We start from the raw sequence: 20,916 nt of genomic DNA, 5'->3' as shown, positions 1-20,916 counted from the left end.
AGAATATGAAGTTAGAGAAGATAAAGATTAGGAAAGAAGGATTTATAAATTTGTGGATTTTTTTTTATATTTTCTAACGATTTTTAACTCTAAAAAATTACTTATTTTCATAATCATCAATGAAACTAATGAAATAGTGTCACAATACAGGAACACAGTGTTGTTTTGCTACTCCTCTCCTATAGTTTGAGTTATAAAAAATTTATTTATTAAATTTCACAATAAATTTTAGCCATCCTGTTACTTAAAAAAAAAAGAAGAAGAAGAAACTTAGCTCACTTCATTAATAACAAGATAATAAATGCAAATGATAATAAAATCATTTACATGATGATGATGAGTGATGATTAGCTAACATATATATAATTGGGATGTCGTAGAAAGAACATGAGTGATACAATTAGTTCATTTCCTAATAAAATAAACACTAAAATTTTTGCAATTGGATTAGGAGCTGTCTGCAATGATTAACAATAGTCCCAACCATGCAGTAACTAGTTACTAAAAGTAATTTGATATAAAAACAAAATGTCAATTCACTGCATGGAAAATAGAAATATGTACAATAGATGAAAAAGTTCCACTCAGTGAAACATTGAAATTCCTACTAATTAAGTTGTTTATTATTTTCCACCGACATAAATACATACTGAAAACATAACATTATGTAAAAAGAAAAAGAAAAAAGTGTATAAATTACGTAAAATATATATGCTCAGTCTGTATGCGAGTGAAATAATAGAAATTTTAGTAAAGAATGAGTATCAGTTACGTTACATATTTTTTAATACTTTGTTTAACACTTTTTGAATATAATTAGGTGGATTATATATGAATTAATTTTAATTAAAAAAATTGGAAGGACCAACTTTATGCCGGCTCACAATTTTGGCTTAGCTGTTTGGTTCTGCTATTATTTTAACTCTTGTTCGAATTCATACTTATGTGTAAACTAACTAAAAATATTCGATTAAAATTCATATGCACACGCTATCGCATGCGCATCAATGTTGCACGTTTAATTACTTGTAGAATAAAATATGAGATTCAGTTTAATCGTGACAATGTGGTATGAATAATTTTATAATGTAGAATTTCTGACAAAGTTTATCCTCCCACATAATTATAAGGGACACGAGCCTCATGTTGAAAACGCAGTACACCATCTAGGACCACAATACATGTTTATTTTACTTTTACTTAAATGTAATGTCTTTGGAATAAATTTTTTAAACTAGATATTAAATATTTGTTAATTAGAATTTATCAAATTTACTTCGGATGATTTTTTTACACTAATTATTTTATTAAGATTTATATTTTTAAACCAATTTCATTATGAGAAATAATTTTGTTCATATCAAATAGAATCACTCATCTAAAGACTTAAACTCGTGACTATTTATTAAGGTAAAATAATTCACCCAATTGATCCATATTGTTGATGGTTACTAAGAGCTGTTTTACCCTTCAAAGTTTTTGTCCTATGTCGCATCTAGGTACTCATAATTGAGTCTTGATATGGAAACAACAAACAATTTATCCATTCTAGGCCACTCATGTTTGGAAGCCATGATTTTCACATGGATGATTATATATATATATTAATACATTGACGTAACATGTGTCCTTTTACAATTAACTTAATGGGAAAATGCCAGCTAACAACTATTGTTGTCTAACATTATTCATTATTCATAATTATAAAGGAAGATAACATCCGTATTGTGAATGGGATAGCTGAATAATGTAGCTTTATTTTTGGACTTAGGTACTCTTTATTGTTTAGAAATAACATAAACTACTGTAAAAAAAATTAATGATATATAACTTTGTTAGAGAAAAATATACTTTTATCAAATTAATATAACTAGTCAATCTTCGAATTGGTGCTTTATGATAAAAACAAAAATATGTTTGTTTTCTATTCGATTAATAAATATGATTATTATCTTTTTCGTCGGCAACACATGATCTATATTATATTTTCTAAGCTTTCTTCTAATATACTTTACTAGGTATGATCTGTAATCGTTAGTGTGGGAGGTATCGTATCATAAATTCTAGATTGCACTTCTCCAAGGTCAAATAAAATTAAATATAGTTGGTTATGAAACTTATCTGCATCCTACGTTGAAAGTTGTACATATTACAAAGCATCTTTCCATATTTATAAATATATAAAAGTTATTAATCTCTTTTGTTTGTGGGTTCTGTTTCATTCCTTTTCTTCCCCTTCGTGAGCCATGCTCCATTGATATTACAATACAAAAAGTTCACAATATCCACAAGAATGCATCACTGTTCCTAAAGATGATACTACAAAAGAAATCATGTATATTAATTTGATCTTTACTTAAAATTTTAGATTATAACTTTTTATTATTTTTAACAAAGAAATCAGCTTTTTATGAAAAATAAAACATTGAACTTTTTGATTAAAATATTTTTTTTACTGAAACTTTTCGATTAATAGTTAACAACTTATTTTTAGCTAACTTTTTTATTTTGAATATTTAGTTATTTAAATACAAAATTAATTATTACAACTAACTTCGTATTATTTTTTTGTAAGTGTATTATAAAATGTGATTCTCTTATTCATTTCAAATAAAATAGATTGTATCAAATTCGTTTCCTATAATTCTTTAAATATAAATGTCTTTTTTCGGGTAAGATTGAATAGAAACTAAAGAAAGATAAAAGGAAAAGGGCATGATAAAGGAATAAGCTTTAAAATTAAGTACCCAATCGATTGGCGTAATGGACATGTAAGGCGCCTTTCGTTTAGATAAATGAGAATGATTTATTTAACCAAAATATCTGTATTTAATTTTTATCATATAAAAAAAATTGAATTAGCAAGACAATCATGTATTACAAATAAAATTAATTTTTGACCCAATAAATTATATAACACTCTATTTTATGATCTTTTGACTCGGTAAAAAAAAAATTGAGTTTACTCGGTGGTTCCCCTGTATAAGCTCTCTTTTTTGGTAGTAAACTGAAACATTACCCACTATATAAAATCCTCTTAGATTCATTAACAAATATTTAAATACTAGCATTTTAAGTGGTCATTTAAGAAATTGAAACATCCTAGTGCCTTAGTCGTATACAGCCCAAAATGAAGGGCATGATTGCAACTGCAATCCACATTAATTATATAACTTACAACAAGTATTTAATGAATTCTCTCTCTCTTCTAATAGTTTTATTGCATTTGTTGAGCTGGCTTTTTAACTGAAGTTTAAATTTATGTTATTTTTGAGTTATAAATTTTTCCGTAACATTTTACAGTTATCACAAATTAAGTTATTTTTTTTTACAGTATCACAAAGTAAGTTAACATTCCAATTTCATTAAAAATACAGTTTTTAGAATAAACTAGACATTAGTATAGTTTAATTTCTATTTTTGAGAGGAGTAATTTAATTTCTATTAAAAAAATTATTTACTAATTTCAGTTCCATATAATTAATTAATTAAATCTGTCAAACAAAGTATCATATAATTAATTTACTTGTTCAGAAACACTCAAGTTCTGACAGCTAAGATGTCAAGGATAAATGAGTCATTGTAGGTCCTTGTTTAATATACACAAATGTAACTCTCTTATTTTATACTTCACGTGTTCATACTCCATTGGTCAAAGGTGGTAAGAACACAAGAAGTTTCACTTGATTTTTCATAATTACATTTTAAATGACGATTCTAGCCTTCCAGGGTCCTATAAAGTGATCATACCCTTCATTGTCCTTCACTTGTCTCAACTCTATAAAACTTCAAAGTTCACACACAGAAGAATCAGAATGGCTTTCAATCAAGAGTTAGAAGCTGTAACCCAAGCTTTCTCAGGTTCTCTCTTTCGTTTAACACATCCCCTAAGCTTGTACAATATACTACCTCATTTTTATACTTTATATTTTTAATATTATTAAATATGCATGTCCTTATCAACGGGGTTGATCTTGTGAAGAGAATTAGTCTCTCAGTGACATGATGAATGAAAGTTCAAATCTTTAATGAGAAATGCATTTACAATTAGTATCTGACCGTATATCGAACAAGATTTTCTTCGAACAAGGATATTTGTCTGAATCCAAATATATATATGCATGTCTTTGATGATTATGATGGTTGGTGATTTCAGGGCATGGAGTGGATGAGAAATCATTGGTAACATTACTGGGAAAATGGGATCCTCTGGAGAGAGAATCTTTCAGGAAGAAGACACCACATTTGTTCAGTGAGGATCATGAACGCCATTTTCAGAGGTGGGATGACCAATATGTTCGTCTTCTCAAGCATGAATTCGTGCGTTTTAAGGTACATTTTCCTGTCTGGTTTGTTCTGTTTTTTAAATTTTGGTTACTCTGTTCTGCAGTGTTAAAAGTCAATTTCCTTTGTTGTATAGTCAGTTGAATATATATCTCTATTTGTAAAATTTGTTTTCATGGCCAGAATGGCTGATATTGATTCTTTTTAATTTATTTGATAAAGTCAAAGTTAAATTGTTGCTATAAGAATATATATGGAGGGTGCCAACTTAATTAAATGCATATATAAGATTATATAGAATGTTCGTTTGTTTTTATCAACTGTTCAACTAATTATCCTTTTCTTGAGGTTGCAATTTGATTATACAATATACATAACAATTTGTTATTTAAATAACAATATAAAATTACTCAACATTGTAAATATATAACCCATTTTTTATTATATTGTAAAAGGTGTTTAAGAATAATAACCATCTGTACTGTATGTTTAAACTTTTAGAAACACAGATTTTTTTTTAAAAAAAATAATGTTTTATAGTTTCATGAACAACCTAATTGCAAAAAAAATTAACTAAATAATTTTTGTAATGAATTCAATAAAAAAAATTTAAATGTAACAAAAGTTATTCACATTTTTCTTATTAAAATAGTCAGAAAAATATTTATTCACGTTTTTCATAGAATAAATGTAGCCCTCTGTCTAGGGATTTATTTTACTTTTATTAATGTATATTTGTTATAGTTAAACGAAGGAACTCATGGAAGTGATACTCTTTATTATTATTATTATTATTATTATTATTATTATATTCTCTTTTTTAATATTAGAGAAGAAATGTAATGACGCATTCTGGCAATTATCACTTGGCTTTTTTAATTGTTAATACTCTCAACATTCAACAACAAGATTCAACTAATAAAATACAAAGAACTAAAGTTGGAATAATTAATATGGCATGTGGTCCCTTATGTGACTGATTTAATCAGAATGCTGTGGTGCTTTGGACCATGCACCCTTGGGAAAGAGATGCTCGTTTAGTAAAAGAGGCCCTAAAGAAGGGTCCAAATGAATATGGAGTGCTGATTGAGGTTGCATGCACTAGATCCTCAGAAGAGCTATTGGGAGCTAGGAAGGCTTACCATTCCCTCTTTGACCACTCCATTGAAGAAGATGTTGCCTCTCACATCCATGGTATTGAAAGAAAGGTGAGGTATCACTTGCACCATTTTATAGGAGAAATTATTGCATGATCTTGATTCACTACGCGTTCATAGATTCAATCAATCTCTATGTGATATATATGTAGACAGTTTAATTACTTGATTTTCAAATTTAAGATTTTAGTTGTCTCATGAAGATTGACTGAGATCATAACATGTAGTGTCTTAGACCATATAATAATTTTTCACCTTGTGGGTATTACGATTAAGACAATTCATATTGAATGTTGGAAAATAATTATTGGTACTTCACTTTATATGGTCCTTATAAATAAATGATGGTTGTAATGTAAAGCACATTGTAGACAATGTCCAAGCTTAGAAATGATATGCAAGATTGTATTTAATAAAATAAGTAAATGTTAGATTACCAATAATGCTTAGGTGAATTTGTTTTATGTTTTTTGAAATATAGCACAATATCTAAGTCAATCTAACACCTATTACTTTTGTGAACAGCTATTGGTTGCCCTACTGAGTGCCTATAGATACGAAGGAACAAAGGTTAAAGATGACACTGCAAAATCAGAGGCCAAAACCCTTTCCAATGCCATTAAGAATGCTCATAAGAAGCCTCTTAATGAGGATGATGAAGTGATTAGGATATTGGCAACAAGAAGCAAGCTACATATCCAGGCAGTTTGCAAGCACTATAAAGAGATATCTGGCAAGAACCTCGATGAGGTATTCATACACTACTAATTCACCATATATACTAATGTCATTTGAAGTTCTACACTTCTATTAAAATTATAATTATCATATAATTCTATATGATATTGCTAACTTAGGTCTTGAGGTTTTCTTGTACTTCAAATATGATGAGATTTCTATTTCTGATTATACCTTCACTGCTTGTGGCTAATAGGATCTTGATGATTTAAGATTTAAAGAGGCTGTGCAATGCCTTTGTACTCCACAAATATATTTCAGTAAGGTAAGATGAAGCTACAATTTTAGAATCCAACCCCTTGAGTTCTTGATTTTGTTTTCCCTTTTTCTTAATAACAATAATTATGAAATTTATTGTAAATTGCATTGTTTTTTTGTCCCAGGTTTTGAATGCAGCATTGAAAATTGATGTGGATAAGAACACTAAGAAATCGCTTACTCGTGTCATTGTTACTCGAGCTGACATTGATATGAAGGACATAAAGGCAGACTACCATAACCTATATGGGGTTTCTTTACCCCAGAAAGTTGAAGAGGTTGCAAGAGGTAGTTACAAGGATTTCTTGCTAAACTTGATTGTTAGAGGAGGCTAATTGAAGTAATTGAAAGAGTACAAAAACTTGGAAGATCAAATTGGTTTTAGTTTCTATCCCATGTAGTGTTTTTCCTCCCAATTTTCCTTGGATTGTTGCTGATCTTTTTCATTGCATGGTGCTTCTTCATCCTGTATTATTATTATTGTCACAAAAACAAAAGGCAAAAGTGTAATCAAATAAAAATGTTCTGGTATTTCTTCCGAGACAAATATCCTTTCCTATCATGTTACAATTTTGTGTATACTTTAATACTAAGCTATACTGGTAAAGAGTTCAATTGTCTCAAATGAGATGTAGATGATGCAAGAGGGTTGAACAAATAAATATGAAATGATAAGCAAAAAGAAAATACAAGTCATTAAAGATCTTAAAATATGTTGTAACTTAGTGCTAGCAAAGCATTCTCTCACATTCTCTTTAGGTCATATTTTTTCCTATTAGTTTAATTTCACGTGGGTTCTATTAATTTGAACGCAGGATCCACCAAAGAAATGAAATCTCTCTATATATAGTTATATTCATATTAGTATTTCAGCCCATATGAGTGTGTTAAAAAGAATATAGCTGACATTTATCTAACCTATAAATATGAAATATAACTAGGAAAAAGAAATATAGTAATTGAAGATCCTAAAATCATGCTGTAACTTAGTACTAGCTAAGAAACAAATTCTAATCAATGATCACTAGAGATAGAGAAAATAGGAATCCAAGAAACATATCCAATATCACAACAATACCTCTAACAGCGATCCTGGCCAAATGCTTAGTAAAAATTTCATTGCTATTTTGCCTTTAAAATAGCTGTGAGTGGTGTCATAGCTTGTCGGTTGGTGTTAACCCAAGGCACCTTTTTGTGAACATCTTTGTGACATAATAATGACTTGATTTTTTTTTCTCTGCAAAAAGTAATGACATGATGATTTTGTTACTTATACCATTGTCAAGAAGCTGGATGATCTGCCATGCATCTCATTGATTATTCAAGCCTCCATGGAGAAATGCTTGGAAGAATATAAAATAGGTAAATGTTTTTTTTTTTTTTTGCTGAATTAGTAAAATAGGAAAATGTTAATATTTAATAACATGGGTCTAAGTTCTCGTCCAACTTTTACTTATTCTTCCTCATCCTCATGTAATTTGTCATCCATTTTCATTGAGAAATGTCAATATTACTGTCTTCAAGTTCCTGAATTACTTTTTGTTATTTAAAAAAAAAAAAAACTATACCATGGTTTACAACGAATGCTCATGCTTAAGACCCGAATTTTTTAAAAAAGGATGAAAAAGAAATAGGAAACCATCTGATGAATAAGTTATTGAGTAAAAGCTTTATTATTAGCCAACTTAATTAGAAGTTCAGGGAGTTCCACAAAACAAAGATAAAGGTCATAGGACACATTAAAAAAAGAAGAAAAGAACAAAGGGAAACCAAATGAGATGACAACACTTCAGAGACACTAATATATGACTCTCAATCTCTCATACAAAACCATTGTAAGACATGTCCTTAGCAAGTACTAGGTTTTGTTTAGCCTCCTTTCCCCAACAAAGTGAGGAGAAACTTCTTGTAGTATCCTGAGTTTTCCTTGGCCATTGTATCCTCAAGGTGAACACTGTTTTTCTTATAATATAGCTCTTTGATGTCCTTCAGGTCCTTCTCCGCCCTTGTGACAAACACACGTGTTTGTCCATCCTCATTATTTCCAACCCCTTTTATCGCATTGCGAAGAACCTACATGATGAGAAATTTAGAGTCAAAATTCTTGCAACATAAATGTTTTAGCTAGCTTGGTTTGGTGTTATTTATCAGCAAATATTTATTCTACTATTACAACATCTACTGTAATGTGTGTTTAATTTGAAATGAATGACATGTATTTAATTGAAGAAAGCTAACTAGTGCTCACCTTTTCATAGTACTTCTTGTGATCATTGATGCAATGAATTGCAACATTGACAGCCTTATAGAAGTCGTCAGATGTTTCCTCCAATAGTTTCTGCAAAAAGAGACCAAAAGAAAGTGAAGTAATTAATTTCCTTTTCTTTTATTATGGTTATTGTACACAGTTTCTTTTTGTGGTTTGAAATTACACATTTAGAGAAATAATTAAGAATGAAGTAACAATTCTAAAAAGATAGGCATTTGCAATGATAAGAAAAGCAAATTAAGGTACCTTACTGATAGAAATGTTATTTTCATCTTTGAAGCTGTTGAAAGTTGCCACAAGTTGGGTCTTGCTTCTTGTACTAAGGATCCCCCGATTACTTCTTCATGGTGACCTTTCTTTGTCTTTGATGGCCTCATGAAGAATATTAGCTTCAGATTTTGCCAATCTTGCATTGATCTCATCACCCCCATACCTAAATGAGCTCACAAGTCCTACCCAAAGCTGCTCAAAAGCCAAATCAAACCTTAGACTCAAACCATGAAAGATTGGTCACCATGAAGAAGTACTGACAGAGTGCAAATCAATTTTACGCTATCATCTAATCACAAATTATCGTTTAAATTATTTTAAGATAATTATTTTAAATGTCAACAAATTTATCATACATGATGAATTGTAATTAAATGATTGTATAAAACCTTTTACAATTTTATGGGACACAAACCTTTTTTGAATGTAAAAACTTACGCCTAATTACTCTCTCCAACTATTTTTACACACTAACACCTGATATTTTTGAAAAAATAAAATACATATTTTTCTTACATTTACGTATCCTGATCAACCTAACTCTGAATGAGATCTAAAACAAAAACTTTAAGAGTTTTTTTACTTTAAATGAAAAAGCTATATGTTGGACCTTTTTTATTAATATGTGACTTTTTTGTCAATATATGAGACTATTTTTGCTTTATAAAAATTAATAACAAATACTAATATTTTGGTTGTCAGCCTAATACTTATATTTTAGTAGCTTTACCCTTAAAATGAACTTAACATTTACATATAAATCATACACAAAACTTTTGTGCATGATAAAATCAAGAGAGGTAAGTGCAATTTTCCAATGAAAAAGGTTTAAATTAATATAATTAGCATTTAGCATCAATTTCAATCAAATTTAGTGTAATTATTTCTATTTTTCTCTCTTTAGAAGCAAGATAGAATGATTAGGGAGAAAGACTTGCCTGGCGAACATGGTCAGTGGTATGAGCAGCCACATCTTCCAAGGAATGCTTGTAGCGGTTGTGGTAGGCTCGTCTCACACCTAAATTAAAAGCTCTTCTGGTTGAAGCACACATACAATTTCCACCATCACATGATAGTCTTTGTTAGCATTTTTTATGGCTACATTGGCCAACACAGCATATCGTTTTGAAGGTTCTAATGTCCATCGGTATACAGCTCTCTGTTTTGTTCATATCCCACAACACAAACAACTCAATTCATTAGTGCATACACCTATATATGTAACAAATTAACTTTACTGATAAAAAAATATATAACTAATTAAACAAACAAAAAATTAACTCTCATTGCTCTCTGTGTGTTAGGATGGGCCAAAAGAGGCCCAGAAAAAATAAATATTAAGTAGTTTAAGAATTTTATAGGATGATCTAAGAATATTAAAATATTATTGCATTTATCTTTAAATGTTATTTTTATTTTAATTAATTTCCCAAAGCTTGAACGGCAACACATGTAGGCATAGTTATAAAAACTGGATTAGCTGGTTTGACTGGATTGTGTCTTGGACAGTTCAGTTAAGATATAAGATTGAAAATGTAACTGACTCGGTTTGACCCAGTTAAATTTGATCAAATTTGATGATTAAGATCGAGTTGGTCCGATTTGACCGAGTTTCAAAGTTTTTTTTTTCTTTTTACAGTTCCTAAAAGATGTTAAATTGTTAATAGTGAATTATTAAATAACATATAATATACTCCTAAAATATTATTTTCAATCATGCTAACAATATATAATAATTAATTATTATATTGATCATTATATGATTTAATATTCAAGTGTTTTATATATCTTCACCACATTTGTTTATGTTTATCCGATAATTTTTGTATTTATTATTTAGTCCTAGAAAAAAAATAAGAATTTTCTTAGTAATTTATTGATAATACAAAATGAATAATTTATAATAATAAATAATTATATAATATTTATAATTTGATCATGATAATGAATTTAATTTTAAAATATAAAAATATGGATGAATCACATTTTGTTAAATATTATATATATATATATATATATATATATATATATATATATATATATATATATATATATATATATATTATCAGGTCTAAGTGACTTACTAGTTCGATCTCTAACTCACTAAAGTCAATGAAAAATCAGAATGCTTATCTTTATCTTCTTTGGAGCATCTATAAGGGTAGTTAAGTTGTAAGTTATTTATATAGTAGCTAAGTGTTGGCTTCTTCTTTCTCTCTCCGTGTGTATATATATAGACTATTAGATTATATTTAAATGATCAAAATTAAAAGAAAAATGTATATGAATTTATTAAGTGATGATATGATTACTAATCAATTTTTTTTATTTTGACTACTCATAGTATAACTCCTATTCTATTTGTAGTTCTCATATTCTTAAAATAATATTTTTTCCATTCTTAAATATAAGACTTTATTTTTAATTTTATGTGTAGACTCTATTCAAGTTGTATGTTTTTTGCATTAATTATTTTGTAAAATATCATTAATTACTTTATAATAAATATTATATACTAAAAAGATAAATATGTTGTCTCTTTTTTTAAGGTTGGATTAGAAGACTAGCACACATTAATTAATTAGGTAATAAAGTAATTAAGTGAAAAGAGAGATTTTGCGTCTCAATAATTTTAATGGTAATTTTGGAAAAAATAATATAAATTATTAATAAATTCAATGATACAAACTATATTAATCTACTTTTTAAAAGAAGAGTGTAAATTAGTTAAAATATAGTTTTAAGAGTAATTGTTTTTACTTGATGTGCCCGCATGCATATTTATACATGGAGAGAAGAGGGATCAAGTTATTTATAACTTTTAAAGAGTTACTCTTCTATATCCATCCTCCAATTTTTTAATTTTTTTTAATTGCAAAAGTAATTTTAAAATTAAAATCAATTACTTTTTATCTCATCATTTATTTTCTTTAATCTAATGATTTTAATGTGTAACTTCTCTTTGATTATGAAATTAAAAAAATAAAAAATAAAGATTCAAAATTACTCTTTTAAAGTTATTTTGAACGTAACTTAATCCTTTTTTAAGGATAAAAACAACTTGATCTCCTATCTATATATATGAAAACAATTTTATTATTTTAAGAATGTGAATCATATATATATATATGGTACTTAAAAAGTCATGAATATTTTTTTATAATTTTGATCATTTAAATATCCTCAAATAATCTATATATAATTTGTAGTTGACTCTTCAATAGTCCCATAGTTGGTCAGAAGCCTAATAAAAAAGGGAGGGTTAAAAACTTCAGTAAGCAACTTCAGTAAGCCTTATTAATTATTTTAACATGTTATTGTCAAAATCTCAAAATCTCAAATTCATGTTCTTGAAATTAAGATGATAACCGTTGTAATATGGTTTACCTCAAAGTCTCCAGAGAGCTCCGACTCAAGGCGTTTGACGAGATCCTCTAGGTGAATGTCCTGGAAAACTAGTCTAATTTGCTGCCTCTGAGAAGCATTTCTATGACCCAGTATTTTTATGATGGTCTTTTCATCTGTCCCCCACCCTACAAAGATTTGAAATTCGATTTATTTTATCGTATTTAAATACATAAATAATATATACATTAACATGGCTGTTATGCAAGTATACCAAACGATAACAAGTTTGTCATGGGATTTGTAGGATGAAAAATTTGAGGCTGTTTATATTAAAATCAAACTAAAACAAGAGGTTGGAAGATCACTAGGGTTGGTCTATGGATGGGATTTTGATAATATGCATAAGGTTCTAAGTTATAATCTTATTATCGATATTGTACACTAAAAAAAACTAGAGGTTGGATAATCTAACCTTTGACGGCTTTCCAGAGAGCTTCTGCATCTTCCTGTGGAAAATGATTCCTAGGAGCAACAAGAGTAGCCATAGTTGGTTGTGTTTATAGTTCTAGCTAGTAATGAGGTAAGATCTTTTTCAATCAAAGCTCCTAAATGTATATATAAATTTATAAGATGTCAATTATCCATTATTTACAATGTCCACTAATGCCAAGTAATGAATAGAGAAGAATTGCTTGGACCTTATTTGTTAAAAAAATCTTGCAATAACCTATAAATACATAGATTCCTTTTATTTGTAAACAATAATAAGGAAAAGTATCAGGTCGAAATCGTTATTAACTGATACATTGTATGGAAACACATATTGCCATAGAAGTTGTGGAAGGAGATGAACTATTTTTGTTATATAGAGTAAACACTAATTTATAAGAAAGGAAATCTGTCATTAGATAACTCTTCTCTAGGATTTTGATTTGGATTTGAGGAGCTGCTTTAGCATTTTTTATGATAAGGTTCTTGCTTTTTTATGATTGTTTTTTTCCTATAGTAAAAGAAGGGAAATCAGTGGTCATGTTACGTTTTTATAGGTTTTAAGATTATTTCTTTTAATAAGATGGAACTTTAAAGTTTGGTGAAGCAAAATTGGGAGTTCTTTTAAATTATGTTGAATTGTAAAATAGGGGGAATGCAAGATCTGTTGACCGTAATATAGAGTTCATCTTTTTCTATATATATAAATTAAAAAAAAAATTAATGCATGGGAGTTACAGTAGTTGGAATTTTTTAAAGGTTAATAATAATAATTGACATGACCACATGTAATATAATTAATTTTGTTATACGAATATATAAGTAAATAGTTCTTACCTATATAATACATTGTCTCATCTAGTTTTAAGCATAATTGACAATATTTGTTTGACGGAATGATATTATTTTCAGGAATTATATTCCCAAGAATCACACGACTAACAAGGTTATTTTTAAGAATATTTAAAAATGTGTTTTACTAAATTTTAATATTCTTAGGATTATTTTTTAAAATTCAATATAATTTAAATAAAAAATTAAAAAATGGAAGTTACACAGAGAATAACTTCCCATATTCTCACGCGAATATTTCATTTCCATCTCTCTTCATGGGAATAAAAACATAAAAAAACATAATAAAAAAGGAAGTTATTTTTAGAAATTTGTAATGCATATTACAGATTGAACCATTCATAATAAAAAAAATACATTATGAATTAAGCAATTCTTAATGCATTTGTATTAAAGATTGAACAATCCATAATGTAATTTTTGTTTTACGGATTGTACATTACATATCAAACAATTTATAATACAGATTGAAAAATCCGTAATGGAATGGGAGGTACTAAAACTCACCATCACACTTATCCTTTCTTTCCTGACCTTCATTTCTTAACCAAAACTCAGTGCCTCAGTCAGGCACATTTCACTCACTCGCTTTCTTGCCTCTTCTCACATTTACATTCAATTCACACACTTAACTCAAAGACTCGCCTCGATTTCAAAATGCTCTTGGGTGTTCAGGATTTTGAGCTTTTCCACAACTTTATACGAATCGTTTTGAGAAACTGCTCTTTTTGAGGTTATACATCATAATTGGAGAAAATTTCACTTAATTAAAACAATTGAGAATCACAAGTCTTCTTCTTCTTCTTCTTAGACACGTCCTATAAAAAATACTTCAACCATTTTTTATGTCTTTTTTTAATGATATTTTTTATGCTTGATTTTTTTCATAATATAAGTGTATAAGATTCGTCTTAAGTTTGAAAAAAAATGAAACTATTCAAATTATCTAAAACTCCAGAGTCTAAATTTTCAATAAAACTACAACCTAAAGAATATTTAAGTAAATATACACTGACAAGTGGTTTGATTCCCGCTTCTATCTCATTTACAAACGAATAGAAATAAAGTTTATTTAAATTGCCCATAGGTATCCTATATCCATTTTTAGATATCTATTTTTCTATCCTTGATGAATTTTACCCACGGGTATGGACTTTTTGCCATCCCTAATTATCCCTTAGGTATTTTGAGTGTTGTTTTTTAAAACAATGGGCGGAATAATACAAGTTAAAAAAAATAGTAGGAGTTACCAATAAATGAATAAACAACGGCTACTTAAGTGCATAAAAAAATGGCTACTTAAGGTTTGTTTAATTAGTTTGAAGAAAAAAAATATTTTAAAAAAACTATATAAAAATGGCAAAAAAATTACCCACTATTTTTAAACATTTTTTTTAAACAAAAAGTAAAAAAATACAGTGACATGATTTTGGTTATAAATAAAAATAAAAACATTTCTCAAATCGATCAACCATATTATTAGTCAAGTACCAATTATTGTACTTTATGCTTAAATTTGTTTGATTTGATTCTTATGGGTTTTGAAGTATTGGGGTGGGCGTTTTTCTTGTTTATTTCATTTTGTAGTTTTGTATTGAGACTTTCCTTGTTTGGCTTATTGTAGTAGCTTTCTGTGCTGGCATATTCTCCGGTCTCCACTATAGACCGAAGGTGATTACAAAGTACAAAAGCTTAGTATACCTTTTTTATTTTAAGAGAGAAAGCCCAGTATACCTAATTCTGAGAGAGTGGAGTAATTTTTGTTTGAAACAGAGTGGGTATGATAAGCAAATACGCAAGTGAATAATATGCTTATAGTTGCTTACTCCACTTATGGGACCCACAATGAGTCCCTGGTGGAAAAGTAGTAGTGAATGTGCTTCCCGTGAGCATAGTACTAACTTACCCAAATCAATGGATTTTTAGAACCTCAAGATGTAATCCATTTTAGGAGCACAGAAAGAAGAGATGACTTCGTGGCAGAATTTTAGAGGCTTAGTCTGAGATTACTAAGATTGCTAAAGATAAATATTTTACATCATTAGCCTACGTTGCTTTGGATGCTTTATTAATTATCCAAATGCTTTCTTCTCAAACTAAAGTTAAATAAGTATTGGCTTAACTAACTTTGTTAAGCATGATCGGAATTATCATAATTTTTTTTATATCGTGTTCGATCCTATAGATAAAAGAAAAAAACTAAAGTTAAATATAAGTTGGATCTATTTTATAGAAGAAAAAAAATAAATTAAGTAAAAATTAATTTGTGTAACTTAAAAATTATATAAAAGTTAACATGAAAAAACTTCTATATATGAGTTTATATTAGCTAATTTTAACTTATATAAAAGTTGTTTTTTCTCTTCATAATTTTTTATGAATAAAATTATCTGAACATGGCCAAAATTATTTCAGTCTTTTTAACTTTGTTATATTCCTGTAATAAGGGTACAGCCTTATGTGCTTTTATGATGAAAGATATTTTAAATAATTATTAGAGTTATTACAATTTACAAGAGGGAAAAAGTGCGGAAATATCATGTGAATTCAAAAAATAAAATCAGTGTAATTTTCTGTTTAACACATGTGTTCAGAATCATCTTTTAAGCGCAAGCGCAGGAGCGTGAACTCAACAACAATGAGATGAAGACAAGTTCTCCTATTTCTTAACTCTTAAGGACTACTATGGAGTTGTTGATCATGTTGTGGTTTTAGAATTAAATTTTAATAGACATGTATCGCAAAATTGTCACAAAATAAACTAATAAAAAATCATCTATCATATGACTTTGTTAATTATAGACATGTATTATTTATTCTAGATTTAGGATTCCTTTATTTATTCTAAACAAAGAATCAATTCCCTGCACCGTATACACGTTCCAATGTAAAGCTTTGTACTTTAAATTAAATTAAACATAGTACATCTCAACATTGTTTAGCTCAAAATCAGTTTTTTTAAAAATTCAAATGGCCACTGAGATATCTTTTATTTTGAGCCTGTTAATAATAATTTATAAGCCACCAAACAGCTATCATATTACCACTCTATAAGATAGAACTCCAAGTTCTCATGATCAAGGAAAACTGAAAACAGACTCAAGCAAAATCAACACAGATTAACACCATCAACCATCACACACACACAAGTATAGCTTGGTGTCCTAAACTCGTAATCACAAATGCCCTCAGAGAAAAAATATTTAGTCTTCTTTCCCCAACAGAGTGAGAAGGAACTTCTTGTAGTCCCCTGAGATTTCCTTGGCAATAGCATGCTCAAGAAGAACGCTGTTTCTCTTGTAGTAAACCTCTGAGATTATCTTCAGGTCCTTCTCGGCCCGGCTCACAACCACGCGAGTGAGTGCATCCTCATCGGTTCCAACCTTTTTGATTGCATTGCGCACCACCTAAACATTGAAAAAATGTTTCAAGGTAAACCAAAGTAGCAAAATTCAAAAAGATGGTTGATTTTCATCAAGTAGTCCTCGGCATGAGGAGGTGCATTGAAAATTCCACATCGACTAATGATAAGACCAAATTAATTGATATAAATGAGGAATAATTTTCACCTTAAAAGCCGATTTTGTAGGATTGAATTAGGTCCAAATTCATATTATAAGAAATCTTATTAGGAGCACAACACTAAAGGGTCAAATTTATGAAATGGATTGGACTATTCTTCTAATGCAACCCAAATTTCAATGATAAAAAATATAATGAGATTGGTTAGTGCTATGAGAAAAATGTGAGTTCAAACCTTTTCATAGTACTTAATAGGATCATTGATGGCACGAATGGCAGTGTACAATGCCCTCTGAAACTCATCAGATCCTTCATCCACCAATTTCTGCAAACATAAAAGGATCAAAATATCATATAAGACATCCAAACTTTTATGTCACTTTAGAATGGATTGGCATATATAGAGAACTATGATAACAATTTGGTCATCTATGGAAAGGAAATAAAAGGGTGTGGTGTGCCTTTTTTCTGTACCTTAGAGATGGAAGTGCCATGGATCTCTCTGTAGCGGTTGAAAGTTGCAACAAGTTGGGTCCTGCTCCTTGTAGTCAAGACCCTAATGGTCTCTTCATAGCTACCCTTCTTCTCTTTTACAGCATCATGAAGAATTTCAGCCTCAGATTGTGCCAATTTTGGATTGATCTCATCACCAACATGCCTGAATGCGGTCACCAACCCCACTAAAAGCTGCTCAAAATATCAATCACAAAAATTAAGATCATAAGCACCATAACACTCCCTTTACTTCTTATAATAATTCAGAAACTTTACATAACACTATAAACCAAAATTTACATCTAATCTTTGTCCCCACATTTCTAATTGAAAACCCAAAAACACTATAAAGCAAAATTCACAATCACATCTAATCTTGCTACATAGCCCTCACTCTTAGATTTAATCTGAATAAAACCATAAGAAAAAAAAAATCTCTCTCAAGAAATTGGTAAAAAAAGACTATTCTTTTTCTTCTTTTTTTTTTCTTCAAAATAAAGTGGATCAAACATGTGTTAAATGCACACAAGAACTTGCCTGGCGTAGATGGCCAGAGGTATGAGCTGCAACATCTTCTTCCAAGGAGTGCTTGTAGCGGTTGAGATAGGCGCGTCTAACCGCCAAAAGCTCTTCCGGGGAGAGGATAGTGGCAATTTCCACAATGACATTGTAGTTTTTGCCACTCTTGATGGCAACATTGGCCAAAACAGCATCACGATCTGCAGGTTCCAGTATCCATCGGTACACGGCTTTCTGTTTCAGCACGATTAATCCACAATTCCACAGTTTCAAGTTCATTAGCACACATGAATTTCAAAAGCACATAGAGAACAATAACATGATCATTTCCACTCTAACTGATTGTACCTCAAAGTCTCCTTTGATCTCAGACTCTAGGCGCTTCACAAGATCCTCCTGGTAAATTTCCTCATAAACTCTTCTGATTTGCTGCCTCTGATACACAGTTCTATGACCCAAAATTACTATGACAGTGTTCTCATCAGTTCCCCATCCTACAAAAGTTCAAAATCAATTTATCACAATCATTCTAAACATCAATTTTAAAGATGCATACAAGTGTATAAGATTCATTACTCTAACAGAATACCCAGAAGAAGAAAAAAGTACTTTTTGAGTTTACACTGAAATGACATGGTTAATCAAGATTGCAAATCTGTCATAGATTATAAGATCATGAATAAATATGATTTAAACAACAAAAGGGGTGATGATTATGATGATGATGTCACCTTCAAAAGCCTTTCTGAGAGCTTCAGCATCTTCTTGGGGAGAGTGGTTGCTGGGAGCAATAAGGGTAGCCATAGATGAATGAATGTCCTTTTTTTACTATAGTGCTTACTATGATGTTGTGATGAAGAAAGCTATGGTCACAAGTTCTCTATTTATACTACAATAGCGTATACTTGTATGGTTACATGCTGTAATTTTTCTATTGGGTACAGGGATGAAGAAAGCTATGTACTAATTCATGCCTTGAAATCCGATGATAAGGTTTGTAGCTTTTTTCAGACAATTTATTATTACTTTGATTTTCTTTCCTTTTCACAGTCACAAAATGGATTCAAATTCTTAGCGAATTAAATAAGTGATCCGATATATTTGATTAATATATTGAATTAAGGTTAAATTATTTGAATATTATTTAAATTTAATTTTTGATAAAGATAATATTTTTATTAAAATTTATTTATTTTTTTATCATCACTTATTTTCTGATCTCCGGATTGATAATGATTTCTTTTCTTGTAGGTTGGAGGATTAAAATAAAAATAATAATAATTTATTTATTGGTGAAAATTTTACTGCCACCCATCTGTGATAAAATCAATGCCAGATGGACGGTTGATTTGATTCAAAATGTAAAGCATAAGGGTAATGATGAGGTACATCTAGAATTTTCTGCATTGTAATCAAGCCCTGAATTTACTATTAATAGTACGGAAATAGTATATAATATATCATACAAAAAATTCAGAAAAAAAAATGCCATACAAATTGATTGCTACTTTTTTAATTCCTTAGTTGTCATTAACTTCCACACTAGCTAAATTGGAAAGAGATTTTTATTATGGAAAAAAGTAGTAGAAAGGACACCACGATACCATTGATGTGGTGGGGCTATGAGCAAAGTTTGAATGGTTTTGGTGTTGGATAAAAAACATTATACTAAGTTTTAACCAAAATAATAAAATAATTAAAAGCATAAGTCACATAATTTTAAATTAATTTTAACTAAAATTGGCAATTTCATCCAAAATTAATTTTACTGGTGCTCATTTAAATACATAATTAATTTCGACATACTAAGAGATCTCTATCTCTAAAGGTAATTGTTCACCAAATTAGAAAATATTGTCTCAGGAGTATTCAAACTCACTCAAATAAAAAAAAGATTTGTTTAACTAATCCCAACTAAATTAAAAAAAAACTAACTTTAATTAAAAATAAAGTTAAACAACTTCGTCTTACATGCCCAATAAAATTACATTCATTTGTTTAAATTCTTTATGTATAAAATTTTATATAATTTTATTGGGTCACCAAAGTTATTTACTCCATTTTTATTTGGACACAGAAGCACATAAAAAAAAAGTGAAATAGTAAAGAAAAATAAGGATTAGTAAAAGACTCAGACCTTATTACTAGCATGGTAAAAATGGAAAGAGTGAACAATAATGCAATGTATCTGGTCAAGATGATGCTTTGATACATAGACAATTTTCATTCTCCCATGCAATATATAAGATTAATTTAACATTTTAAAAAATATACTAGAAGTATCGTCGGTGGCTTCAAGTCCCATTATAAACTACACAATGTTTTTTTTTTTTTACAAGAAACTACTCAATGTTTAAGATTGAATATAAATTATCAGTACACTACTGCACACAGAAAGTCAATTAAGAAAAGGAGAGCCTTTCAAAACAAAAAAAAAAAAGAGGAGAAATATGACCCAATTATATGAAGGAGAATTCTTTCTCGACAAAAATGCTAGACTATTCCAAAATATTTCAGGAAAATTAATGTTGGACGGTTTTTATTTCATTCTTTAATTTTTTAAGTTATTTTATTTAATCTATTGATTAATTAATAAAAACTCTTCTTAATTTGTACAGATTGGTAAGTAAAATTTACTTACTATAAAAACACTATTTTTTTTTCTTTTTCTTCTAGCCACTTCTCTTTTCTTGATCTAGAGAAAGTTACTCTTTC

At 29.0% G+C, this 20,916-nt stretch overlaps 2 protein-coding genes and 1 pseudogene across 2 annotated transcripts; 1 reads left to right on the top strand and 2 right to left on the bottom strand.

Annotated features, from left to right (window-relative positions):
- Positions 1-3,745: 3,745 nt before the first annotated feature.
- On the top strand, positions 3,746-6,984 carry LOC100784954 (annexin D4). Its single transcript, XM_003542791.4, has 6 exons — positions 3,746-3,861; positions 4,157-4,332; positions 5,274-5,492; positions 5,967-6,191; positions 6,376-6,444; positions 6,563-6,984. The coding sequence occupies exons 1-6, from the start codon at positions 3,816-3,818 to the stop codon at positions 6,770-6,772; spliced, it is 945 nt and encodes a 314-aa protein (XP_003542839.1). The 5' UTR covers positions 3,746-3,815; the 3' UTR covers positions 6,773-6,984.
- On the bottom strand, positions 8,100-12,869 carry LOC100791668 (annexin-like protein RJ4-like; annotated as a pseudogene).
- LOC100784424 (annexin-like protein RJ4-like) lies at positions 16,484-19,179 on the bottom strand. Its single transcript, NM_001255102.3, has 6 exons — positions 18,933-19,179; positions 18,550-18,695; positions 18,220-18,435; positions 17,662-17,874; positions 17,423-17,512; positions 16,484-17,072 (listed from the first exon to the last, which is right to left on the bottom strand). The coding sequence occupies exons 1-6, from the start codon at positions 19,003-19,005 to the stop codon at positions 16,869-16,871; spliced, it is 942 nt and encodes a 313-aa protein (NP_001242031.2). The 5' UTR covers positions 19,006-19,179; the 3' UTR covers positions 16,484-16,868.
- Positions 19,180-20,916: the final 1,737 nt, after the last annotated feature.

This window comes from Glycine max, chromosome 13, assembly GCF_000004515.6.
Source record: "Glycine max cultivar Williams 82 chromosome 13, Glycine_max_v4.0, whole genome shotgun sequence".
Classification (NCBI taxonomy): Eukaryota; Viridiplantae; Streptophyta; class Magnoliopsida; order Fabales; family Fabaceae; genus Glycine; species Glycine max.
This window is presented reverse-complemented; position numbering and strand designations above follow the sequence as displayed.